At 43.4% G+C, this 27206-nt stretch overlaps 1 protein-coding gene across 1 annotated transcript; it reads left to right on the top strand.

The window, feature by feature from the left end:
- The first annotated feature begins 1926 nt into the window (after nucleotides 1-1926).
- Nucleotides 1927-17416, top strand: LOC115842192 (aldo-keto reductase family 1 member C3-like). The gene is made up of 9 exons (XM_030836861.2): nucleotides 1927-2013; nucleotides 3686-3853; nucleotides 5883-5999; nucleotides 6698-6775; nucleotides 7759-7881; nucleotides 12446-12555; nucleotides 13268-13433; nucleotides 14021-14103; nucleotides 17374-17416. Exons 1-9 carry the CDS (start codon nucleotides 1927-1929, stop codon nucleotides 17414-17416), a joined length of 975 nt encoding a protein of 324 aa, XP_030692721.2.
- Nucleotides 17417-27206: the final 9790 nt, after the last annotated feature.

The raw sequence follows: 27206 nt of genomic DNA on the forward strand, positions 1-27206 counted from the left end.
AATTACTACACTTCCCTTCCCTAACATTAAAATCAGCGATAAATTAAATGTATTTTTTTGTTCATCCTTCTTTTGTATTTCAACTGCCTTTTCCTGAACTTCATCTTAATTTTCTTTTCAGTATAATTATGAATTCATGGCTTTCCATAGACTCAACTTTTTCCAAATAACAATATTAATAACATTGCTTTCATTTTCGAATTGTCATAATTTCCAGCAGAATTCCCTCAGCAGATGCCATTTGTTACTAGTTGTTGCTGGCGCCAAGGTAACCACACCCGATTTTTGGCAACAACATAATATTCAGCCCTGTCCTAAATTTTCCTGATGCAAGATAAAAATAACCACTCTCTAAGAAGACAGATTTCTTTTAGAGGGAAATAGACTCTGGTCATTAGTATTGCACATGTGCTACTGGATATTATTTGCATCTTTTAGGAGAAATGGAGCTGGAAACATTATTTCAAAGGCATGAATTCATATAATTTTTCTAATTTAATATGTTATGTTTCTTACAGCGTGAAGGAGTTGTTTAAAGGAAATTAAAATAAAATGGAGGAATAAGCAGGCAAATAGGAACTCAGGTTTAAAGAATGTTGAGAATAAGTACTGAGGGGAGAACTGCAGAGAGGCTGAATCAAGGAGGTCTGTATCAAAGTCCACAAAATTAGGGTATTCCCTAATTGTACGTTCCTTGGTGTGACCTGTGGAACAAAGGGAAGGTACCAGTAGCTGAGCTGGCTTTGTGAAAGCTTAAAGGTTGCTGAAGAATTTCTAAACTCAGGAAGACAGGGGGACTTCCCTGGTGGTACAGTGGTAAAGACTCGGCACTTCCACTGCAGGGAGTGCAGGTTCAATCCCTGGTCAGGGAACTAGGATCCCGCCTGCCATGCGGCGAGGCCAAAAATAAATAAATAAATAAATAAATACTCAGCAAGACAGAGATAGAAGCAGTTGTAGGCAGTGGGGCCAACGTCAGAGGTCAGAGTAAAAGGACAAGGAGGTTGGGCTTCCCTGGTGGTGCAGTGGTTGAGAGTCCGCCTGCCGATTCAGGGGACGCGGGTTCGTGCCCCGGTCCGGGAGGATCCCACACGCCGCGGAACGGCTGCGCCCGTGAGCCATGGCCGCTGAGGCTGCGCGTCCGGAGCCTGTGCTCCGCAATGGGGGAGGCCACAGCAGTGAGAGGCCCGCGTACTGCAAAAAAAAAAAAAAGAATTACTCATAATAGCCAAAAGGTAGAAAAAGCAAAATGTTTATCAACTGATGAATATATAAATAAAATGTGTCATATCCATACAGTGGGATGTTATTTAGCCATAAAATGGACTGAAGTACTGATACAAGTTTCAACATGGACAAGCCTTGAAAACATTATGCTAAGTGAAAGAAGGCAGTCAGAAAATGCCACATATTGTATGAGAGCATTAATATCAGATGTCTAGAATAGGCAGATCTATAGAGACAGAAAGCAATTGCCAGGAGTTGAAGGGAAGGACGGGTGGGGACGGATTGTGGGTTTCTTTGGGGATGATGAAAATGTTCTAAAGTTGTGTAGTGGTAACAACTCTATGAATATACTAAAAACCACTGAATTGTATACTTTAAAGGGGGTGATTTTTTTAAGCTTTTTATTTTACATTGGAGTATAGTTGATTAACAATGTTGTGTTAGTTTTAGGTGTCCAGCAAAGTGATTCAGTTATACATATACATGTATCTATTCTTTTTCAAGTTCTTTACCCATCTAAGTTGTTACATAATATTGAGCAGAGTTCCTTAAAGGGGGGGATTTTATGATATGTGAATATTATCTCATTAAAGCTGTTAAAAAAATAACAATTTAATTGAATACTATTTTCTTCCCTCAGCAGATTTCTCTTAATAAAGAGGAAAATTAGTGTTTGTTTAGCCAGAAGAGTGAGAGAAGATGAGTCAAACGAGACTTTTTTCTTTAAAGATGAATGATGGATTCTTCATGCCTATGCTGGGATTGGGCACTTCTGCCCCTCCTCAGGTAATCAGAATGGTATTGGAGATGGAGGAGTAGCAGACTTGGGTCCTGATCAGGACCAGTCACTGTGTGAATTTGGGAAATTCAGATGGACCACACTTTCTTAATGTGTAGTACGCTTCTCTCCAGGTTAGGTTATTTTGTGCATTGTCAGTGCTTTTCAAATTTTAATAGGCATGAAAATACCTGAGGATCTTGTTTAAAATGCAGACTTTGGGGCTCTGCCCACAAAGGTTCTGATTCATTCGATCTGGGATGAGTCTCAAAAATCCACATTTCTAACGAGCTGGCAAGTGATTCTGATGCTATAGCAAGAGATACAGAAGTTCTTCATCTTTCAGCAATTCAGGGGTGGGTCCATCTTTTCCCTTTATTCTCATTTGCTGTCCAGTTGTAGCCATTCCACAGTAGATTAGAATCAGTGAAACCCAGTTGTCTTGATTACCACGTATCAGAGATGTTGCCACAAATTTCTTGTGATGAAGTTTCTCTGTAATTTCTAATGTCCAAGTTGTCCCCAACCACCTCCAATTGTAGAGCATCCAGAGAAATCTCGGGGGCAAAAGGACCTGGAGAAAGAGAGACAAGATTCAACTTAGAGGGAGTTTTGGTGGTCTGAGGTGAAAATAGTCTCTTACAGGTCAGGCTGTGAATACTGTGCTGTAGGGAGAGGCATGTGGCACTTGGAAGTTCTCTCTCTGTTTGGAAGACTGAACTTCATGCTTGATTCCCAGCAGGAGAGCCACGTGGAGTGTGATGTTGAGGTCTGTAACAAGGACACTAGCATGGACTGTTGCTTTCACTTTGACTTGGCTCTTTCATCTGTGGACAGTCAGTTCATCCCCATGGGACTGGTCAATTCATCAGGAGTTGCAAATTAAAAAAATATACCCAAAAGACCTTTTAATTACTGAGTGAAGTAGAGGGGATAATGGAGCTGTGAAAATGATAGGTAACTTCAGAAGTCCAGCCTGGTGGTCCAGCAGAACAATAGGCAGCTAAGAAGAATAACAAAATTGTGAAGGAGAATATTAGCTAAGGATAAACTTAGTAACCAAAGAAGGAATTAATTATAAGATATTTTTAAGTGAAAAAAAAGAGGGTTTTGTTTTTGTTTTTGTTTTTTACATTTTAGTTCTTCCTCAAATGTTGTGTGAAGTGTTTCTCCAATTTTACAAAGGTAAATCACAAATTTATTCTCTCTGAAGTTACATCTTCATCGCATTGATCATTTTTTAGCATTGGATTTCCGGGTTGAAACCAGTTTAATGATCTCTTACAGAGTGAGTTAATTTAGAAAGGTAAATCTATATATTGTGTAAATCTATACATGTATATAGTGTAAGTCCAGAAATAGAGAGTTCATGATGTGATGTGCTGGGACCAGCTCATGAGCTCAAAGATTCAACTGTAAGAGTCTTTTCCCAGCATCGGTTGCGTGAAATTAGCAATGGTGGGAATAGTTCCACCATAGAAACTGGCTAATACTACAAATCAGGACTCCTTCAGAGTCAGTTGTTAAATATTTACTGCCGGTCATAGGTCAACATTAAGCTTTGTCACCACTAGCTCTTAACCCTTAGAAAAACAATGGGTTCTGCTGACTAGCTCTGCTTATGGAATTGGTCATCTGTTCCTGAATCAAGTAGGTCTTTATCTTTTCATGCTCTTCTAGGTTGCTAAGAGTGAGGTAGAAAAGGCCATTAAGAGAGCAATCGACATAGGCTACCGCCATATTGATTCAGCTTATATGTACCAAAATGAAGAAGAAATTGGGAGAGCCATCCAGATGAAGATTGCAGATGGCACTGTGAAGAGGGGTGACTTATTCTACACTACAAAGGTATTGTGTATAGTCGCATATGTATCTGTGGAAGCTCACTCTTAGCTGAATCATTTCTTGGCACATGTCTTTTCTCATTAGTTTAATTCTCATTCACTCTCAGACCTTGAACTATGAGAAGGCTGGTTTGGAACAGCTAGATAGGAATGTGGGTTCTGTGGTCAGACTTCCTATATTTGAATCCAGGTTCTGCCACTTACTTTGGACAAACTAAAGTCTGTCCCTTAGTTTCCCAAGCTGTAAATGAAGATAACAATATTTGTCTCACAGGATTTTTATGAGTATTACTTCAAAAAAATACATGTAAATCTTTAAAAATATTTAATGTATTTTAAATGTTCAAAAATACTAGCTGTTATTATTATCATATGTTTTCAAACTCAGGGATGGATTTGGCTTTTCCAACTCTGTTATACTCAAGTTGTTTTTTTTTTTTTTTGCGGTACGCGGGCCTCTCACTGTTGTGGCCTCTCCAGTTGTGGAGCACAGGCTCTGGACGTGCAGGCTCAGTGGCCATGGCTCACGGGCCCAGCCGCTCCGCAGCATGTGGGATCTTCCTGGACTGGGGCACGAACCCATGTCCCCTGCATCAGCAGGCGGACTCTCAACCACTGCGCCACCAGGGAAGCCCTATACTCAAGTTTTGATGAAGCAACAATCTTTCTTAGCTGTAGTGTGAGGTAAAGCAATTTAGTCAGAAAGTGTAGGCTTTTGGAAACTTACAATCAAATTTTAGTTTTTTAATATTCTATATATTTGACTTTGTGAAATTTCTTAACCAAAAAAAGTCTTTTAACCTCTTTAAGTCTTAGTCTTTATATCTCAGTCTATTGCGCTGTCAATAGACATTTATTTCTCTTTCCTATGAGGTAGGAAAAATAATATAATACCACGGAACTGATATAAGGATAACATTCATGTTTATAAAAGTATTTCTAATGCATTTTTTAAACTTTCAAGCCACTTTTACTAATATAATTTATATCCACTGATATCACATCTGAAACAAATAAAAGAACTTAGTATTTAAGTTGGATTGGAAATGGAACACAAGAGGAATTTTCCCCATCGTGTTCATTGAACTGACTACTGCTAGAAAAAAAGCATTTGAATTTGAGGTAAAGTAGCCCAAGAGGAGGGAGTTGGTGTCCATGATAGTGAACCCTATACTGGTCTATGAATGGATATTTCTTCCTTCTAGCTCCAGAATGTGAATCTCTCCACACTTTGTTTAGATGAGGTGTTGCTAGAGCACTACCCTCTTAACTCTCAGCTTTAATCTTCTTTACATGGGATCCGTTTGTTTCCTTACCTGTAGTTATTTTGATGGATTTTCCTTAGATTATTACTTCTTAAAATGAAGTAACTAAAATGCCCTCCCCCCCAAATTCCTAAAGGGCCTAGCTTTCTTTGGCAAACCTAACAACTGAATGCAGCCAAGATAGAATTTCCTGAATCACAATCACTTGATGTGCTTGTTTCAAATGCAGTTTCCCAGGGACCTCCCTGGTGGTCAGGTGATTAAGACTTCCCCTTCCAATGCAGGGGGTGTGGGTTCAATCCCTGGTCAGGGAGCTAAGATCCCACATGCCTTGGGGCCGAAAAATCAAAACATAAAACAGAAGCAATATTGTAACAAAATTGATAAAGACTTTAAATATGGTCCATATCAAAAATTCTTAAAAAAATAAAATGCAATTTCCCAGCAAAGTCTCCAGATATTAAAATTTATGATGTTTGAGGGAGAACCCAGGGATATATCTTGCACAAACAAACCAAATAATTCTTTTTTGTATTTTCAGTATTGAGAGCATCTGTGTAAGACCATATTTTAACTTTCTACCATGTTTTCTTAATTCAATGTGAAAATAAGCTCTGATGATAAAGAATCCTGAGCTTCACAGGATGACTTGTCACTTCCCAACGACCACGAGCGGGTTTTTGGTTGTTGTTGTTTATTTGCCATTGTATTAATCTCTCCTAAATATTCTTAAATAATCCCACCCCACTTCTCTTTCCACCACTGCAGTTGTGGAGCACCTTTTTCCGTCCAGAATTGGTCCAAACTTGCCTGGAAAGCTCACTGAGGAAACTTCAACTGAGCTACGTGGATCTTTATCTTATTCATTTCCCAATAGCTATGAAGGTTAGCGAAAGTTATTTTACTTTGGTTATCAACATCATTAGTAGCTAAATAAAAAGAGGATATAGTTTGTGAAAATGAGAAGAATCATATATAATACTTTAATATTCTCTCTTTTTGTTTTTTCTTTTTTCTGCAACTATCCCTATCCCAGTTTACTATTCCAGCCCCAGACTGATGGGTTTACTGGTTTCAATGTATTTGCCTTGATCTTGTGGACAACTATGTATATTTTCAAGTCCCTATACTCTTGAATTTCAACCTCATGCCCACTGGTGTCTGGGGAACGTGACAGTGTAGAGACCTGTGAAGGCACAGAAAATTTAAGGAGGATGAGACTCAGCCCTTGAGATGGTGACAAGTCCCTCTCTCAAAAGACCACCTCCAGGTGGAAAGCAGGGACGGAAGAGCTTTATCCCACAAGGATCTGGGACAAAGGAGCCCATTCAGCTATGGTACCACTCTGGGCTCTCACTAGGATGGGGTCTTGGGTATCTCAAGTTGTCCTTGACACAAACAATATTTATTAAACCTTTAGGGGTTAAAAACATTTCTAGGAACTGTACTTTCTCAATGTACTACCATTCCTTTCAAGAATAAGGATAGATGGTTCCATTAGCCTCAAGGTCTAAAGGCTCCAAACATATTGGCTGAGGCCAGACATAGCTTGATCCAACCTCTTCTTCTTTCCTATGTTCCAGCCTGGGGAGGACTTTTTCCCAAAGGACACACATGGAAACATCATTTTTGACACAGTGGATCTCTGTACCACATGGGAGGTGAGTGCAGCTCCAAAGAGGCCATGTCTCTGCACCTTGGGGCGGAGAGGACAGAAAAGGAATTGAGGAGAGGAGGATGTAGTCCAATTCTGCCCCCTGTGTAGACTTGGGCAAGTCCCTGAACGTCCCTCTGCCTCAGTTTCACATTTCTTCTATTTAGTAATTCAATAAGTGGTTATTGAGTGCTTATGATTACTGAGTACTTCTAAGTACTCAAGCTACATCCATGAACAAAACCAAGGTCTCTGACCCCATAGAGTGGTAGATGCTACTGGTGGGGGGGAAGGATGCAGTGGTATAAGAAAGAGTAAGGGAACTGAGTGTGCCAGGCTGGGTTTGGGGCACAGATAGGCAATTAAAAACAGAATGGACAGGGCAGGCCTCTTTGAGAAGGTGGCATTTGACCAAAGACTTGCAGGAAATTGATTAAATGGATAATGAAATTGATTAATTGATTAATGGATTAAGTAGATTAAGTGGGTATCTGGAGGAAGAGTGACGCAGGCATAAAGAAAATCAAGGCAAAGATTTTAAGATAGGAGAGAGCTTACCATGTTCAAAAACCAGCAAAGGGGCATGTGTGGCTGGAACAGAGTGAATTTGGTGGTCAATAATAGGAAATGAGGTCAAAGAGAAAACAAGGAGCTGGTGGTCTGGGAGATGGCATGGCCACTTCCTGTTTCCCAGGCTGCACCTGACTCAACCTCCATTCTCCTGGCGCTTGTTCTGATATTGTTCTATCATATTATTTTAGGTGCTAGCTAAAAATCGCACTGGATCTCTTAGCCCTGCCTTGGCTGCTTGCATTCTTACTCTATCTCCTTACCCATTTCAAAAACTATTTTATTTCTCATTCTCCTCCTATTGGCCAATTCTTGTCTTATTTACTGACAACTGCATCACGTATTGTCTCCCATCCACAGCATGCTACCATTTGTTATGCTTCTCTAGCCAGTTACTCCTCACCACCTCTTCCTCCCCAGGCCCTGGAGAAGTGTAAGGATGCAGGACTGGCCAAGTCCATTGGGGTGTCCAACTTTAACTGCAAGCAGCTGGAGATGATCCTGAACAAGCCAGGGCTCAAGTACAAGCCCGTCTGCAACCAGGTGAACCCCACCAATTGGCCCCCCAACCTCTTGTCCCTCATCATCATCTTACTATTTTCTCACTTCAACAAAGTCACCAATGGCGCTCCCCTCTCATGTACTGTACCTTTGGACACTAGCTGCTGATGTTACTATTGTAACTGTTTTGGCACTTTTTAACAATTGAGTCGTTTTAAATTAAGGTATGTAGTTTTTAGACATATGCTATTGCACACTTAATAGACCACAGTGTAGTGTAAACATCACTTTTTATGTTTACTGGGAAACTGAAAAATATGTGGCTCCTTTATTGCAATATTTGCTTTATTGTGATGGCTTGGAACTGAACCTGCAGTATCTCCAAGGTTTGCCTGAACAGGTAGCAAATAAGCATATGAAAAATTGTTAAACATCACATATCATTAGAGATTTGCAAATTAAGACAAAAGTGAGATACAATAGTTCTCTCTAATCTGTGGGATAAGACACCTCCCCCCACCCACCACCACCACAGTGGATGCCCCAAACCATACCATGGATATTACTGAACACTATATAGACTATATTTTTTCCTATATGTACATGCCTATGATAAAGTTTAATTTTAATTAAGTACAGTAATGGGACTTCCCTGGAAGTCCAGTGGTTGACTCTGTGCTTCCAATGCAGGGGGTGCAGGTTCGATCCCTGGTCAGGGAACTAAGCACAGTAAGAGAATATTTGATTTGTTAATTATGGTGTATCACAGTGATTGATTCGCATATATTGAAGAATCCTTGAATCCTTGGGATAAATCCCACTTGATCATGGTGTATGATCTTTTTAATGTGTTGTTGGATTCCGTTTGTTAGAATTTTGTTGAGGATTTTTGCATTTATGTTCGTCAGTGATATTGGTCTGTAATTTTCTTTTTTTGTGATATCTTTGTCTGGTTTTGGTATTAGGGTGATTGTGGCCTCATAGAACTAGTCTGGGAGTGTTCTTTCCTCTGCAGTTTTTTGGAAGAGTTTGAGAAGGATAGGTGTTAGCTCTTCTCTAAATGTTTGATATAATTCTCCTGTGAAGCCATCTGGTCCTGGACTTTTGTTTGCTGGAAGATTTCTAATTACAGTTTCAATTTCATTACTTGTGATTGGTCTGATTATATTCTCTAATTCTTCTTGGTTCAGTCTTGGAAATTTGTACAAACCATATGGTCATCTCAGTAGATGCAGAAAAAGCTTTTGACAAAATTCAACAAACTCTCCAGAAAGTGGGCATAGAGGGAAACTACCTCAACATAATAAAGGTCATATGCAACAAACCCACAGCAAACATTATTCTCAATGGTGAAAAACTGAAAGCATTTCCTCTAAGATCAGGAACAAGTCAAGGATGTCCATTCTTGCCACTATTATTCAGCATAGTTTTGGAAGTCCTAGCCAAGGCAATCAGAGAAGAAAAAGAAATACAAATTGGAAAAGAAGAAGTAAAACTGTCACTGTTTGCAGATGACAATATACTGTACATAGAAAATCTAAAAGATGCTACCAGAAAATTACTAGAGCTAATCAATGAATTTGGTAAAGTAGCAGGATACAAAATTAATGCACAGAAATCTCTTGCATTCCTATACATTAACAATGAGAGATTAGAAAGAGAAATTAAGGAAACAATCCCATTTACCATCACAACAAAAAGAATAAAATACCTAGGAATAAACTTACCTAAGGGGCAAAAGACCTGTACTCAGAAAAGTGTAAATATAAGACCAGACACTATGAAACTCTTAGAGGAAAACAAAGGGAAAACACTGTTTGATATAAATCACAGCAAGATCTTTTTTGATCCACTTCCTAGAGTAATGACAATATAAAAACAAAGATAAACAAATGGGATCTAGTGAAACTTAAAAGCTTTTGCACAGCAAAGGAAACCATAAACAAGACGAAAAGACATTCCTCAGAATGGGAGAAAATATTTGCAAACAAAGCAACTGACAAAGGATTAATCTCCAAAATATACAAACAGCTCATGCAGCTCAATATCAAAAAAACAAACAACCCAATCAAAAAATGGGCAGGAAAAAGAAAAAAGGGCTGGAGACCTATATAGACATTTCTCCAGAGAAGACATACAGATGGCCAAGAGGCATGTGAAAAATGCTCAACATCACTAATTATTAGAGAAATGCAAATCAAAACTACAATGAGGTATCATCTCACACCTGTCAGAATAGCCATCCTCAAAAAATCTACAAACAATAAATGCTGGAGAGGGTGTGGAGAAAAGGGAACCCTCTTGCACTGTTGGTGGGAATGTAAATTGATACAGCCACTATGGAGAACAGTATGGAGGTTTCTTAAAAAACTAAAAATAGAACTACCATATGACCAGTAATCCCACTACTGGGCATATACCCTGATAAAACCATAATTCAAAAAGACACATGCACCCCAATATTCATTGCAGCACTATTTACAATAGCCAGGACATGGAAACAACCTAAATGTCCATCGACAGATGAATGAATAAAGATGTGGTACATATATACAATGGAATATTACTCAGTCATAAAAAGGAACACAATTGGGTCATTTGTAGAGATGTGGATGGACCTAGAGTTTATCATACAGAGTGAAGTAAGTCAGAAAGAGAAAAACAAACATTGTATGTTAATGCACATATGTGGAATCTAGAAAAATGGTACAGATGAACCTATTTGCAGGGCAAGAATAGAGACACAGATGTAGAGTACAGACATGTGGACATGTCAGGTGGGGAAGGGGATGGTGGGATGAACTGGGAGATTAGGATTGACATAGATACACTACCATGTGTAACATAGGTAGCTAGTGGGAACCTGCTGTATAGTACAGGGAGCTCAGCTCGATGCTCTGTGATGACCTAGATAGGTGGGATGGGGGGCGGGGAGATCCAAGAGGGAGGAGATATATGTATACATATAGCTGATTCACTTTGTTTTACAGCAGAAACTAACACAACATTGTAAAGCAACTATACTCCAATAAAAAAAAGAGAGAGAGAGAGAGAGAGAATATTTGAATGGCCAGCATCACTAATTTTGTGTTTTGGGGACATTACTAAGTAAAATAAGGGTCACTTGAACACCAGCACTGCGATACCACAACAGATGATCTGATGGCTGCTAAGTGAGCAACAAGCTGGTAGCATATAGAGTGTGGGTACATTGAACAAAGGCATGATTCCTGTCTTGCGTGGGATGGGGCAGGACAGCACAAGACTTCATGACACCATTTAGAACAGTGTGAAATGTAAAACTTATGAATTGTTTATTTCTGTAATTTTCCATTTAATATTTTCAGACCATGGTTGACTGTGGGTAGCTGAGACCACAGAGAGAAAAACCACAGATGGGGTGGGGCCACCCTCCTGCCATGTACCTGTTAAAAGTGTCCAAATCCAGAACACTGACAACACCAAATGCTGGTGAGGATGTGGAGCAACAGGAACGCTCATTCATGGCTGATGGAAGTGCAACATGGTGCAGCCACTCTGCAAGACAGTTTGGCAGTTTCTTGCAAAACTAAACATACTCTTACCATATGATCCAGCATTGTAGTCCTTGGTATTTACCCAAAGGAGCTGAAAACACACAAACCTGAACATAGAGTTTTATAGCAGTTTTATTCATAATTGCCCAAACTTGGAAGCAACCAAGATGTCCCTCCATCCCTCCAGAGGTGAAAGGATAAACAAAATCTGGGACAGCCTTACAATGTAATATTATTTAGCAATTTAAAAGTGAGCTATCAAGCGAGAAAAAGACATGGAGGAAACTTAAATGCATATTGTTAAGTGAAAGAAGCCAATCTGAAAATTCTGCCTACTGTATGATTCCACCTCTATGACATTCTGGAAGAGGCAAAACTATGGAGACAGTAAAATGATCAGTGCTTGCCAGGGGTACAAAGGGACAGAAGGGTGGATGAATAGGTGGTACACAGGGGAACTCTTAGGACAGTATAACTATTATTCTGTTGGATGTTGTAATGAAAGATACACATCATCCATTTGTCAAAACCCATAGAATTTACATCACAAAGAATGCACCCTAATGTAAACTATGGGCTTTACTTAATAATAATCTGCCAATATTGACTCATCAATTTAAATAAATGTACCATACTAATGTAAGAGGCTAATAATAGGGGAAATTGGAGAGGGAATGAAGGGAAATATGGAAACTGTACTTTTTGTTCGATTTTTTCTGTAAAACCAAAAGTGCTCCAAAAAAAAAAAAAAAAGAAAGAGGAAGGAAGAAGGAAAGGAAGGAAGGAAGGAAGAAAAGGGAAGAAAGAAAAGATCAGTGGTTGCAAAGGGTTCATGGGGAGGGAAGGAGGGATGAACAGGTAAAGCACAAGACATTTTTAGGCACTAAAACTATTGTGTTTGGTGCACCATTGGTACAGCTGTGGATGATGGTCACTTGCTGGCCCAAGTTCCTGGTATTTCTAAGTATTTCTGGTGCCGTGAATCTGTATTCACTGTATGTTCCTTGTAAATTTGGTGCTGGCAATCCTGCTGGTCCTACACTCCAATACTTCTGCTTGGCAATTTACAGGTGGAATGTCACCCTTACCTCAACCAGAGCAAACTGCTGGAGTTCTGCAAGTCCAAGGACATTCTCCTTGTTGCATATACTACCTTGGGGTCTGACTTAAGGAAAAAATGGTAATGATCTCTATAAAGGTATTCCGACCCTAGATGCTGTGCCTTCTGGAGACATCTCTCAATGTCTGGAGGAAATTAAGTATAGTCAAGAGAAATCATCCATCTTTGCAAACCCTTTACCTAGCCTACATTGTGAGGACTCAATAAAACATTATTGAATAATAAAGTAATTATTACTGATTAAAATGTTCATCCAATTCAAAAGGTTTGGATTTAAAGAGTGACAAGGTAATTCCAAGCCATGATTCTGACACTTAGCAGTTGAGGGATATGAGACAAGTTACAACTTCTGTAAGTTTTAGTTTCTTTATCTCTTCAAGAGGAATATAGATGTGTACCTTTTAACAGTTGAGGACAAAATGGAGACAATTAGTTGAGAGCATTTTTTGCAATAGCAAATTCTTATAAAATTCTTGGTTATTATGATGGTGGTCATTGGGTCTTACTGTGGACAACAATTTTGTCTTCTTGACTTATTCAATCTTTTACTAAGTTTCTCAGAAATGTTTAAAAGATGAAAAAACTACCCGATTTTCCCTTTCTTTCCCTTGTCCTTCTTTGGATTTACCAAAAGAAGCCAAAGAAATATTGAGACAACCAGAAGGTAATGAGGAAGATTCTAGAGGATCAACCACCCCTAGCCTGAATGAACTATCCCCAAGTAGAATGGATACACAACCTCAGACACATAGCACCTCTGCCTCCCTCCCAGGGTGAAAAAGGACAATCCAGTTCTCCTGCAGGATCCAGTACTCAACATAATTGCTGAAAAGCACAGGCGAACTCCAGCCCAGGTCACCCTGCGCTATCAGCTGCAGAGAGGGGTGGCTGCTCTGGCCAAGAGCTTCAATGAGAAGAGGCTCAAGGAGAACTTCCAGGTACCTGCTAGGGTTTGGGGCAGCAGGGGGCTGACAGAAGCACATCATTTTCCCTGGGATGGGTTACTTGGGAGGCTCCCAATGTGTATTGGGGCAAAGCTTATCTCCCTGTATATTCTATGCGTATATGTGCTATAGTTAACTGTCCTGTCCTCCAAATCCTACAAGCGAGGAGGCCTGGTGGTTGTAAAGAACAGTCGACAGAGCGTCAGGTTTGAGTCTCAGTCCTGGTTTTCACTCAGCAGTATGGCCCTGAGTAAATCATCCCTTGATTTCTTCAGCTAAAAAAATGAAGGAGTTAGCTGAAGTGAGACCTGGGCTCAAAAATCTCAAGGATTCCTTGGCTACCACCACAGCTATTCAATACAAGTCTCTGAGGGTGACCTGAATTGCTAATCTCAACTCTTTGAATGGACAAATGCCCATGACTTTTATCAGGGAATGAATCCCAAGTTCATGACAACTGTCTCATGAAACCTACATAAATTCCTACATAAATTTGTGTGTGTATCTGCATGTGGGGGGCATGTAGGGGCTGCAGTAATTGCCTCCAGGAAATTGAATTGATCTTCTCACGTTTCTGATAGGTTTTTGAATTCCAGTTGACCCCAGAGGATATGCAAAGTCTAGATGGCCTAAACAGAAACATGCGCTATTTTGAAGAAGATTCGTAAGTACCCTGTTCCATTGTAGATGCTGGGGGAGCAGGGTAATGAAGGAATTCCATTTATTCTAATCCACAAAGGGCAGGGTCTTCTCTTGCCTCTTCTTTTAGGGAAGTGGATGGAAAACATTTTTCCTTCAAGCCCTCATACCCCTGTTACTCCATGCCCCTCTGTCCTTCCTCTGCTTAAATTCCAGGATCAATCAATACGAGGACATCCTTTGCACATATTTTCAAGTCTCCTCTCTCTTCTTTGTCTTACTCATTGGTCTAAAACCTGGTTACATCCTGCTCTCTCTCCCTCTACTTCATCAGATTTCCCCTCCCCATGAGATTACTCCTAGAGGCATTGGAACATTCCCTCATCTTCAAAGAAGCTCTGTCTCAAACTGACTTCATCTGCAGCTCACCCCACCATCCCCGTTTCTCCTTTTACAGCAAAACTTCTTGAAGAAGTCCATGCTTTCTTCCTCTCTTGTCTCTCTCCCCGTTCTCTTCTGAACCCACACAAACCAGGCATTTGCCCTCCTCTCTGCCAAAGCTCCTCTTGTCAAGGTCAGCCATGACCTCCTCTTTGCTTAACCCAGCAGTGATTCTCATCCATCTTATTTTACCTAGTGGGTCACTCCTCCTAGAAACACTTTCTCAGCTATGCTCTCTTCACTGCAGATCTGGTTTCCCCTTATGCCCCATGCCATTCCTTCTCCTGGTCTTTGCAGGTGTCTCCTCATCAACCTGACCTCTTAACTTTGGAGTGACCTAAGGCTCAATCCTTGGACGTCTTCTCTTTTCTATCCACATCCTCATCCTTGGTACTTAATCTAGTCCCGTGCTCTAAACACTGGGTAAATATACACTCCCCCAAATTATATCCAGCCCAGACCTAGGCCCTGGACCAAGACTTGTATATCCATTTGCTCTACTCCACTCAAACTTATCAAGTCTACACTTGAGCTCATGATGGTACCTGCACCCACCCCACCCCCCCAAACCCCACATACCTCACATGCTTGTATCAGAATCTTCCTGATCAACTAAGTGGCTGCTATTTGCTCTCTCTGCTTCTGTACTTCGTCTCTGCCCGTACTCACCAGAGTGAATGAGGTAAAAATGTAGGTCTGTATATGTTAATCCCAAACTCCTAATATCCCTCCCCCAACACCTTTCCCCTTTGGTAACCGTAAGTTTGTTTTCTATGTCTGTGAGTCTGTTTCTGTTTTGTAAATAAGTTCATTTGTATCATTCTTTTTAGATTCTACATATAAGTGATATCATATGATATTTATCTTTCTCTGTCTGACTTATTTAACATATACACGCTACTACATATAAAATATATAGTATAGGGAACTCTATTCAATATTCTGTAATAACCTATATGGGAAGAGAATCTGAAGAAGAATGGATATATGTATATGTATAACTAAATCACTTTGCTGCACACCTGAAACTAACACAAAATTGTAAATAAACTATACTCCAATATAAAATAAAAATTAAACTAAATCAAAAAAAAATAAAAAATAAAAACACTACTATTTTCTGGAAAAAAAACCCCACAAAAAACAAACAAAAAAAATAGTAGGTCTGGTGGGGAAATCCTGTCTCGGTAACTGGTGGCCTGTCTTCTCACTCAGAGTAAAGGCCAGAGTCCTCACAAAACCTACAAAGTCCAGCAGGATATGGTCTCCCCATGCCTCTGCCTCTAAGTCCTGCTGTTCTGCCCCTTCTGACTCCAGTGCAGCCCAGTGGCCTCCTTGCTGTCCCCCACATGCATCAGGCCCATCTTGGGGCCTTTGCACTGTCTGTTCCCTCTGCCCAGAACGCTCTTCCTCCAAATACCTGGATGGTCACTCCTTCACCACTGTCAGTCTTAACTCAGATGGCACCTCTGTGACACCTTCTCTGTCACTTTATCTAAAAATGCAGCCCTGTACAGCCCTTCCTTCCCCTCCATCCTGCTCCCTTTTTCTCTTGGCCCACCTCCCTAATTAACATACCGTGTGGTTTGCTAACCTATTCTGTTTACTTTCTGTTTACCACAGAACGTTAGATTTGTAGGGAAGGAATTTTAAAAAACTGCCCCTCTCTGAGTAATTAGTAAATGTTTGTTGAATGAATAATATAAGAAAATGATAGACAGGGAAAAGTAAGGGACAGTGAAGAAGCAGGTAGTAATTTTTAACAATTAATATCAGTCATTTTAATCAACAATAATTATCCAGTGGTTTAGCATTGCCTACCTCGAAAATGATTACAGTAAGTCCCCTACATAAGAATGAGTCTCCTTCCGAGAGCGCATTTGTAAGTCCAACAAGGTTAGCCTAGGTACCCAATTAACACAATCGGCTATACAGTACTGCACTGTAATAGGTTTATAATACTTTTCACACAAACATACATAACAAATAAACACAAAAAATAAAGAAAACATTTTTAATCTTACAGTACAGTACCTTGAAAAGTACAGTAGTACAGTACAACACCTGGCATCCAGGGGCTGGCATCGAGTGAACGGGCAAGAAGAGTTACTGCCTGCAGGAGGGAGAGGAGATGGGAGATGGTAGAGCTGAAGGATCATCAGTAGTAGGAGACAGCGGGCAAGCTGTAATTTCACTCATGCCTGACGTTGATGGAACGCACGTTCACAACTTTGAAAGTTTGCAACTTGAAGGTTCGCATATAGGGGACTTACTGTACTTTATATATACAAAGACAGTTCACTTCCTTTGCTAAAAATGGAAACCCCTGTTGAAGTGGCTTATATTATAATCACTCTATCTCTAGATCTAATATATAATTTTTCACCCAACAAAGTCATAGGTAAATTATTTCTGAGTGCTTGAAAGAAATTGAACAACAGTGATATTCTTGTCACCTTCCACATCATCACCTTGAAATATTTGTTAACTTTAGGTATTAAACCAGATTGGCACTGTTTTAAAAGAGGAAGAACTTATTTCTGCCCTCTTGGGAGTTTATAATATCAACGCAAATAGTTTATCTCTTTAAGTTGTAGAATAATATACCTAAAAAATGGAATATATTGGTTTATTTTTGTGTGTGTGCCCAAGTGCATGTAAGTATATTTATTTTTACAGTGTGTTCATTACATTGTAATACAATTGTATATGGTTGTTATAAAACTTGTTGGGTTTGTACTTGTCCAAAAAAGAAAACTACATTAATTCTCATGCTTAAGCCAGTTTAAAAGAAACCTCTCTTTACCCAGCCCAGAAACAGTTACTTGACTAAGACTCTCCCTTTATCTTTTAGACTGTCTCATCATCCAAATTATCCATTTCATGTTGAATATTAACAGCAGTGTCTGTGGTTGCTCCAGAGTTCTCAGTTTTGGGTTGATGATTGGAGGACATCTCAAGGATGAGAACGTGCCTGCTTTGTTGCATGTCACTTAGCCTGATCAGGCTGGAGTCCCTGGAGCAGGAAATAAAAATCTCTAAACCCAGTCTTTTTCCCCCAAAGTAAATAAAGATACATTTCAAACAATCCAACCTACTGCTGCTTTGGCTTTTTTGGTTTATCTGTTTTGTTTTGTTTCCCTGTATAACTGAGGTTGAAATGCTGTCAGCCCTGGAAGTGATCATAGGAGATATGGATCCCCCAGAAAAAGCTAACCATAGTATATTTTCCAAATTTTCGAAGTCTGGCTTTTCACCTGTCTGTAGTTCTTGTGTGTTTTTTCCCCTTTTGTTCTGTGAATTTGCTGCACTATATAATTTTATGAGACCTTTTAAAGGGATCTAAAACTTAATGAATACACAATACCCCAAATGTCCAGATTTCAATAAAAAATTACTCATTATACCTAAAACAAGGCATCAAATTGAATTAAAAAAGACAAGCTACAGATACCCACACCAAGATGACTGAGATATTAGAATTATCTTACCAAGATTTTAAAGCAGCCATCATGAAACTGTTTCAACAAGCCATTACAAACATACTGGGGACAAATGAAAAAGTAAAAAGTTTCAACAAGGAAATAGTGTCCTAGCAAAGAAATAGAAGACATAAAGAAAAACCTAATGGTAATTTTAGAACTGAAAAATACAATAATAAAAATTGAAAACTCAGTGGATAACCTCAGTAGATTTGAAGGAACAAAGGAAATAAACAGTGTGCTGGAAGATAGAGCGATATCAATTACCCAGTGGGAACAAGAGAGAGAAAGTAGGTTTTTAAAAAAAAATAGGAACAGGGCCTTGGGGACCTGTGGAATAATAACAAAAGATCTAACATGCATGTGATCGGAGTGGGGAAAATAGGGAGATGTTTGTCAAAGGGTACCAAATTTCAGTTATGAGATGAGTAAGTTCTGAGGTTCTCATGTACAGAATGCTGACTGTAGTTAATAATACTGTAGTGTATAATTGAATTTGCTTAGAGAATAGATCTTAAGGGTTCCCACCAAAACAAAAACAAAAAAAGGAATCTGACAGTTGATGGATGTGTTAATTACCTTGACTGCATGTGGGGATCATTTCACCATGTATATGAATATCAGATCATCACTATCTATAATTTTAATTGTCAATTATACAACATTAAAGCTGGGGGAAAAAAGAAAGAAAGTGTGATGAATCTCATCCAATGTCCCTTCATGGAATCAACCAATAGAATTGACAATGAGGATAGTACTTTTAGTTTATAACTATTCTAATTTAAAAAATTGATTTTTATATTTATGGCACTAGTATCTACTACTTACTCTGTTAGAGTAAATCTTAAGCCTTCTAACCACACACAAAAAAGGGAGCTATGTGATGTGACGGGAGTTAACTTGATTGTGGGAATCATTTCACAATGTGCACGTGTGTCAGATCATCACACTGCGCACTTAAAACACATACAGTTTATTTGTCAATTACACCTCAAGAAAGCTGGAAAATTAAAGGAGGGAGTGGGGCAAAAGAGAGGGGGGAACAGTTAGAAAAGGGATTGGTGATGGAGAAGTTCTCTGTCCTAACTGTGGCCACGATTCATGAAACACATAGGTGAAAAAATTGCACAGAACTAAATGCACGCCCAGCACAAATTTGGGAAAATCTGAATAAGCTCAGTGGGTTGTATCGTTGTCGATATCCTTGTCATGACATGGGGCTGTCATCTTGCAAGATGGTAACGTTGCGGGGAGCTGAGCAGAGGGGACACGAGATTTCTCTGTATTATTTCTTTCAATAGCATGTGAATTTACAGTTCTCACAAAATAAAAGTTTACTGTAAAATGAGCAACTAGAAAATTGTCACCGGCTCCACACCTGCTCCTCCCTTTTGGATTCCTTTCTTTTTTTTTTTTTTTTTTTCTGTACGCGGCCTCTCACTGTTGTGGCCTCTCCCGTTGCGGAGCACAGGCTCCGGATGCGCAGGCTCAGCGGCCATGGCTCACAGGCCCAGCCGCTCCGCGGCACGTGGGATCTTCCCGGACCGGGGCACGAACCCGTTTCCCCTGCATCGTCAGGCGGACTCTCAACCACTGCGCCACCAGGGAAGCCCTCTGTTTTATTTTGTTGGCTCTTAATTACTCATAAATAGAATTCTACTCTGCTATTTGTTGAGTGATCTGAGACCTTTTACTTTTCTACCACCTAGGCAGCCAACTGCAGGGACCCCTAGAAAATGAGGCAGTTCCCCAGGCAGGGTAAGAGGGTCTGACCTGAGTATCTGCTTCTGGGACCGATAATCTTACTAAGACTTTCTGTGCCTCAGTTTCATCACCTGTACAATGGGGTGTTAACAACAGTCCCCACCTTACAGGCTTGTGAGGATTAACTGAGAAAGTAAGTGTAAAACAGTGCCTGGTACATCATTAAAATCATACTATTAGCTGACAGTAAGTGCAAGACAGCTATTATCGTTATTTTAAGTATTATTCTCTGAACATTGGATTCCAAACATACATAAGTCGTTTCTGAATCATCCTCTCTTGTTTCGCTTTCTAGGCATCTTCTGCTCTCTGTTACTGTGACTGATGCACAGTTGCTACATCCTTTACTGAAACTAATACAATGACTTAAAGTAGAGCTGCACTAGGAATGAAGCAGTTTTTCTTGTTTAGTCTAAAAAGATGAGCGACAGCTCAGCTTACACCATGAGATTCTCAGAAAAGGTGCTCTCATGGGAGACGCCCAAGCAGCGATCATTCAGCCTAATGTAGGAGAAATCCTTTCCAGGATGTCTGTAATCCTTTCTCTGTCCCGTCCTGACCTGCATCCTAGTTCAGGCGGTCATCACCCCCGCCTCTATGGCTGTTACTGTCGCCTGTCTCCTGCCTCCTGTTCAAACACGTGCTTCTTTCAGCGGCTACGATCACCTCGACACAACACAAGTCTCTCTTACATAGAATACAAGCTCCCTACTTCAAAGCCTTCAGCTGTGGTCCTTTATCTAAGAGGAAAAGAATAAGCTCCTCAAATGGCATCCGGACTTCCACCATTGGCCCATCTGCTTCCCCAGCCTCGCATCTCTGCTGCCTAACATTTTTCCATGTAGGAACGTCAAGCTTCTTATGTGGCCCTGTACCCCGCGCTGTCCCATACCCTGTGCCTTTGCTCAAGAGGTCACCTCTGCCTGTCATGCTGTCCCCGACCCCTTGACCGCACCAATCCCAGCATCTGCACGAAGCTGCAGAAGTCCTGTCCCGTCTGGTTCAAGCACAGGTGGAGTCATCAGCTCGCATGAGGAGACCGGAGAACCCTCCCTGTGCTGCTCCCCCTATCTCGTGGCCCAGTCCTGAACGGTCTGCAGCCCGCTCTCTCTGCCAGGGAAGGCCCACCTTGCTGACAATAAACAGGTCCTTCCGCCTCACCATGCCCTCCTTGACCTTGCACTGGATCCCCACTCCAACCTCATTTTCGTTGTGGTACAAGCCCACTTCTATCGCAACTTTTACTGCTCTGTCACTTCCCCTGGGGCCGCCTGCAAAACAAGGAACAGAAGTAAACCACCCACATTCAGGGCCAACCCTAATTCCCCCTTTGCACTCTAGAATGCACAGCCAATGATCCGTAAAAAATGAAGTTACTGAATTGGTACTTCTATCCCTTTGTCCTAAAATTAGGGAATGTCAGAGTCAGAAAGGATTTATAGTTAATCTAAGTTCAAATTCCTTTACTTATTTGGGGAAAACGCTTTAGGTATTTTTAGTGCTTGCAAATAACTGAGCTAGAGGCCGTGTTTCCAGAATGGAACACAGGAATAAATAAATTTAGGAGGAATAAAGATGACAGGTGAGTCGCAAGGAGGTACAGGCTCACCCTCTACCCACAAAGACCATCAGTCCAAGTGTGAAGGTAGACATGTGCACACCAAGATAATCCATCACACAGAGCATCTGCCAGACCCAGAGGAACGCGATGGACTCTATCAGGAATGCGGAAGTTCGGAAAAGAAAATGCTCACTGTGAACGGGGTTGTTCTAGCAGGCGAGGGGCCTGGAACCAGGGGAAGAGGCCCGGGACGGCTCACAGGACCATTAAACCCAATGTTCCCAAAGGGCTTCACAGCTCACAAGGCGCTTTCTCACTTGAACTTGACATCACCCCACGAGATGCATCAGTATAATGATCTTCATTTAACGAGAACACATTCAGAGTGGCTGGGAGCTAATGAACTAAGTGTCCACCTCAAAGTTAGAAGAACCACTTACGAAAATAAGAATGAATATCAAATATCAATAAAGAAGATCAACAAAGCCAGTGGTTAGTTCTTTGAAAAATCTTAATAAAGTAGACAAACTTTTTGGTTGTTGTCCTTTTTTTTTTTTTTGGCTGCGCTGCACAGCATGTGGAATCTTAGTTCCCCAACCAGGGATCGAACCCGGGCCCCCAGCAGTGGGAGCGTGGAGGCCTAACCACTGGGCCACCAGGGAATTCCCTAAAGTAGACAAACTTTTGACAAGACTGAGACCAATTTTTTAAAAAATGACATGAGAGGAAAGCAGTACATATAGATAAAAATAGAGATTTAATATCTAAGAAACTATTATCAATGACTAGAAGCCGACAATTTGGAAAAATGAAATAAAATGGAAATATTCCTAGAAAAACTTAACTCAAGAAGAAATAAAGCTCAATTGTCCTATAGTTATTTTTAAAATGAAGCAATTAAACACAACACACACATAGTTCTACAAAATTTTCAAGTCAGAATTCACCCCACTTTAAAACAAAATCTTTCTGACAAGAGGTAAAGAGGAAATAATTCCAACTCATTCTACCAAACCGCAATGAATTAAACTACATCCCTGGCCTCTACGAGTTAAGTGGATAGAAGAAATAATTTAAATAATATTTTGATGAGCAAGGGTGGATCATTCGAATTCCTACTCATCCAATAACTTCCTATGTGACTTCTTTTTTTTTTTTTTTTTTTGCGGTACGCGGGCCTCTCACTGTTGTGGCCTCTCCCGTTGCGGAGCACAGGCCCCGGACACGCAGGCTCAGCGGCCATGGCTCACGGGCCCAGCCGCTCCGCGGCATGTGGGATCTTCCCAGACCGGGGCAGGAACCCGCGTCCTCTGCATCGGCAGGCGGACTCTCAACCACTGCGCCACCAGGGAAGCCCCCTATGTGACTTCTTAAATGGATATCTTTTTACCAAAGACTAAGTTTTAAAAGAAAGCAAATTTGAAAAGCTTTTTAGTTAGTGCTATGTCTAAATCACTGACAGAAAGTCCGAAGTAGAGAAAGGTCCAAAGTACTTCCACTATCAGGTTTTTACACGGGGAAGAAGACAAAGCTTCAGTGTTTCTTTTTAGGGCTTCCCTGGTGGCGCAGTGGTTGAGAGTCCGTCTGACGATACTAGGCGATACGGGTTCGTGCCCCGGTCCGGGAAAATCCCACATGCCACAGAGCGGCCGGGCCCGTGAGCCATGGCCGCTGGGCTTGCGCGTCCGGAGCCTGTGCTCCGCAACGGGAGAGGCCACAACAGTGAGAAGCCCGCGTACCGCAAAAAAAAAAACAAAAAAAAAAAAATAAAAATCAATGTTTCTTTTTAAAACCAAACTGGCAATGGCAGCATTTCTTTGTCTCTTTGATACAGACATTTCCCCAATCTTCCGGTTGGCTGCTGCTCTGATCTGTGAGGTGACTGCCAATGTTCCCGCCCTTATCCAAGCATGACCACCTTTTCTTCTGGGCTTTCCCGGACGTTATTTCTGAATAATTATGATTGGGACTCAATATGAATAAGGACAACCTCCATTTTCAGAAAATCTGATATCTAAATATTCCATCTTTCAAACACAGGAGGAGCCCTGCGGCAGGTGCGGGCGATCAGCTGGGCCTGCGGAGGCTGAGGTAGGTGTCCCGGGGGTGTCCCCGCGGGTGTCCAGGTAGGTGGCCCCTCCACGTCAGGGAGCGCCGAGGAAAGGCGCCACCCCTCCCCGACCACGGGGCCGCCTCACCTTCCAGATGCCCAGGCCCAGGACAGGTATCTTCTCCATGCTTCAGATCACCTCTACAGCTACCGCGCGGCTCCGAGGGACGCCACCGTAGTGGGTGCCCGGATTCGCTGGCGGCACGGTGGTGGACACTTCGATTGGCCGGCGGCTCCGATGGTAGACACCTGATTGGCTGGAGGCCCCGGTGGTGAACACCCTGATTGGCTAGCGACGCGGCCGGTTAGCCAGAAGCGCTTGCGGGCAGTGGACACGCCCACATGGGCGGAGACGGAAGGTAGGGCGTTGGGGAGAGCATGTGCGCACGCGCCGGGTGGGCTTTGCGGTCCAGGAGGGAGTAGGCCCAGCACCCAGTCTCCTAGCAGCACGCTGGCGGCGCAAGGCATCCGGAGCGGAGAGATGCCGGGCTGCTGGGCGGGGATCCAGAGGTTCCCAGGGTCGTCTGGGCAGGGCCATCCCCAGGTCAGCGGGGAGAGGACAGGGTCTGAGGCCTTGTGTCCACCGCTCTGAGCGCGTGGGACGAGGGTAGGCTCCCAAGACTCCCACTCCCATGCCAGGGGACACCAGGATACGGGAGGGAAGACCTGCTTCATCCTCTACAAATTGTGCTTGGGCGGGACCCCGAGGGTTCCACGATTTCATAGAAGAGTGTGTTGGCCTTGGTTCTCTGTTGGCGACCCGCTGTGCTGAGTCCTGTAAATGTTTTCTACCTTCTGGGGCCCTTGGGAGCAGAGGACAGCCTGGGGACCTGGGTAGTGCACAACGTGGTAGAGCCCTGGACCGCTCCTCCGGGGGCCAGGGAACAGACCCTCCCTGCAGGAGCCTCCAGTCCTGAGGTGGAAGGGGGCGGAGTCATTGCCTGGGGTGAGGCCTCCTGTCCTCATGGATGTCCCAGGACAGTGGAGGGAAACTGGGAGACATGGAGGATCCAAGGTCCCTCTGCTCCCCCCTGGATCCCGTAGGTCCTGCTTCTTTGCCCCCTGGGGCCTGGGAGCCCCACAAAAGTGGGGCTTGCCTTGATGACCCCAAACAAAGGTCTGTTTTAATTTCTGGTTTCCTGTCTGGTGCCGCAGTGCTGCCGGTGACCACCAGGGGGAAGTTGTGCCCACTGTGGTTAACGGAGCAACTGGCGCAGGGAAGGACACCAGGGATCACGTAAGCCTGTGTACCAGGGGACAGAGGGACACACAGGCCGAGATGAGGCACTTGGGGGCCTGATTCTAAATGTGGGAAGTCCTTGGAAAGTTTCATGCCAGAGAAGGGGAGTATCTGAATTTCATTTTAACCCCTCCATGGGAGAGACTAGGGCATAAGGCCAAAAGGCGGGAAGATTGCGGACCAGAACCCACGCCAGTTTTGAGTTGTATTCTAGCTACATCCCACGCCTTTCTGTAATCATCCATCTCTGAGTTTGTGCATTAGCCTCGTGTGATATCACCCCTGGGGTTTCATTGGTCTTATCTCTTATAGGCCTGATGACATCCGGAAGCAGATGCTAGAATGATCGCCACTGGAAGGCCCAGTGTGTGTGTGTTTGTGTGTGTGTTGGGGGTTACAGGCCCAGGGGCTTTGCACCTGAGTGGCCAGGGTCCCAAGGAGTCTGGGCTCCTCCCTTCCTCTACCTCCACCAGTCAGCCCCCTCCTTGGTCAGTTGCAAAATTACTTTTCATATATTTGGGGGGATATCTGAGAAAATTCTTTATATATTGCTTTGGCTTCTTGCTATGGCTGTATTTTTGCATTTTCCTACTGTTTACGTACATTATTTGAAGTGTCCCCCTTCTGTCCACCCCAGCATGAAAACAAGTCAGCCCTGAACGTGGAGAATCTGGTTCCTGCCCACCGGAGCAGAGCTCCTGTGTCCCACCTCCCATCCACCTGCTGAAACGTCATTGGCACCCAGCAAGTCCCCGGCCTGCCGGTGAAAAGGTGGGTGCTTCTCCCCTCTACAGCACAGCTGTGTGTTTTGGGAATGTTGCTTCACCTCTCTGTTCCTGGGTTTGCTCATGTGACAGCTGGGGTATGACAAGGACCAAACTCATAGGGTTACTGCCAGGACTCAGTGGGACAAGCTACAGGAAGTGCTGAGTCCCTGCCTGGCCTGTGGAAAGGATGTGGTGCTTCTTATTTATGATTTTCCTCTCCTTCATGAGGAAGGTTTCTGCTTCAAGCCTCACTTATCCTGTGACCGTGGGCCAGGCTCTCTCCCATTTGTAAAGGAGGTTTCACGTTCTGTCTGTTGGGCGGGGTCTCCTGTCCTGGGTGTAGCCAGAGCAGGGATCCCTGGCAGCTGGCTGGGGGGCCCCAGGTACACTCAGACATCCGAGAAGTTTCATTCTGTCAACAGTACATAAAGTACCTACTGTGCACAGGCCCTTTTCTAAGCACTTAGCAGAATTCAGTGAACAGAGTGGACAAAAATCCCTGCCCCCCGGGCTTCCATTCTGGTCCGGGGTCCACCAGTCCCACTGGACACCAAGGCAGGTAGTGGACACGTGTGATGCCCTCCTGGCCTCCTCTGGATAGGGGTCCCTCTGCCCTCATTGTCAGAAGGAGGACGGACCCCGGGAACAGCTAAAGAAGTGAGTGGGCATCAGGGAGAGGACTCCTGTCTCCACACGGGGCGACATTTGGGGGCTGAGGTTGGGGGTTCAGGCAGAACCCTGGATCCCTCACATCTTGTGATTCCTGCTAGAGGGCTGAGAGCTGAGGGCTTTTCCTGCAGGAAGAAAGGAGTCAGAGAGCTGTGGCTGGGGTCCCGGGTCCCCAGGGAGCAGAGGGGAGGCTGAGAGCTCAGAGCCAGTCCCCAGAGAAGATGCATGCAGCCACAGCCCAGCCGTGCTTGCCCCTTGCCCAATCTGAGGGCTTAGGACAGAGGTGTGCCGGGTATCCCGATCACACATCGGCCTTGTCGCCCATCCTCCGAGCCCAGCTGCGAACGGAGCACCTACAGTGGGCAGTGACCAGAGCAGCGCAGCCCTCCCTGCCCCCCTGGGGTGGATGTTCCAGCGGGGCGGGGACAGACAGAGGGCTGCGCCTGGCTTCCCTGAGGGAGGGGGCGGGTGGTCAGAGTGTCCTGCATGGACACTGTTTGTAGCCCCTGCCTGTTACCAGGCCTGCCCCTGCTTGGCAGTCAAGTGGGGGCGGGCTGAGGTGGGGCTGGCCTCTGGATGGGCAGGGGCTGGCACCGGGGCCCACAGGGGTGCCTGTGGAAAGGAAGGAAAGGCCAGGCCTCTGACTCTGCTGCACGCCCTCTACCTCCAGTACCACCTGCTCCTTCCTGGGCACCTGACTGGACCAGTTTCTGGAGGATTTTTGTCAGCCCTCAGCCTAAAGCAGTTTATGGCTTACGTGCAGCTCAGCACGCTGGGCTCAGACCTGGAGCCCCAGGCCTACCTTCTTCTGACCCAGCCGGGGGACCAGGAGCACAGGAGGCAGAGCCGAGCCCAGGGTGAGGAGGCCAGGGGTGGGCGCACATGAGCATAGGAGGAGGGGTCCCTATGGGCCCCTCAGGTCGAAGCCCCCAGGGGCCGCTGTCCGACCAGGAGCAAAGACTGGCCTGGGACCACCCCTCAGCCTGGGAAGACTTCCTCCTGTGGGCTCTTGGGCTCTGGCTCCTCTGGAAAGCACCGGGATGTGTGGTCTTTGGAAGGCGCATGGGAGCGCAGTCACGCCGGTGACCTTTTCT

This window comes from Globicephala melas, chromosome 2 (assembly GCF_963455315.2).
Source record: "Globicephala melas chromosome 2, mGloMel1.2, whole genome shotgun sequence".
NCBI lineage: Eukaryota > Metazoa > Chordata > Mammalia > Artiodactyla > Delphinidae > Globicephala > Globicephala melas.

Bases quoted from the DNA above. Each gene is read 5' to 3' on its own strand.
- LOC115842192 (XM_030836861.2), top strand. From the start codon at position 1,927: ATGAGTCAAACGAGACTTTTTTCTTTAAAGATGAATGATGGATTCTTC. The intron at 2,014-3,685 runs GTAATCAGAATG...ATGCTCTTCTAG, and splicing joins GCACTTCTGCCCCTCCTCAG to GTTGCTAAGAGTGAGGTAGA. The intron at 3,854-5,882 runs GTATTGTGTATA...CCACCACTGCAG, and splicing joins ACTTATTCTACACTACAAAG to TTGTGGAGCACCTTTTTCCG.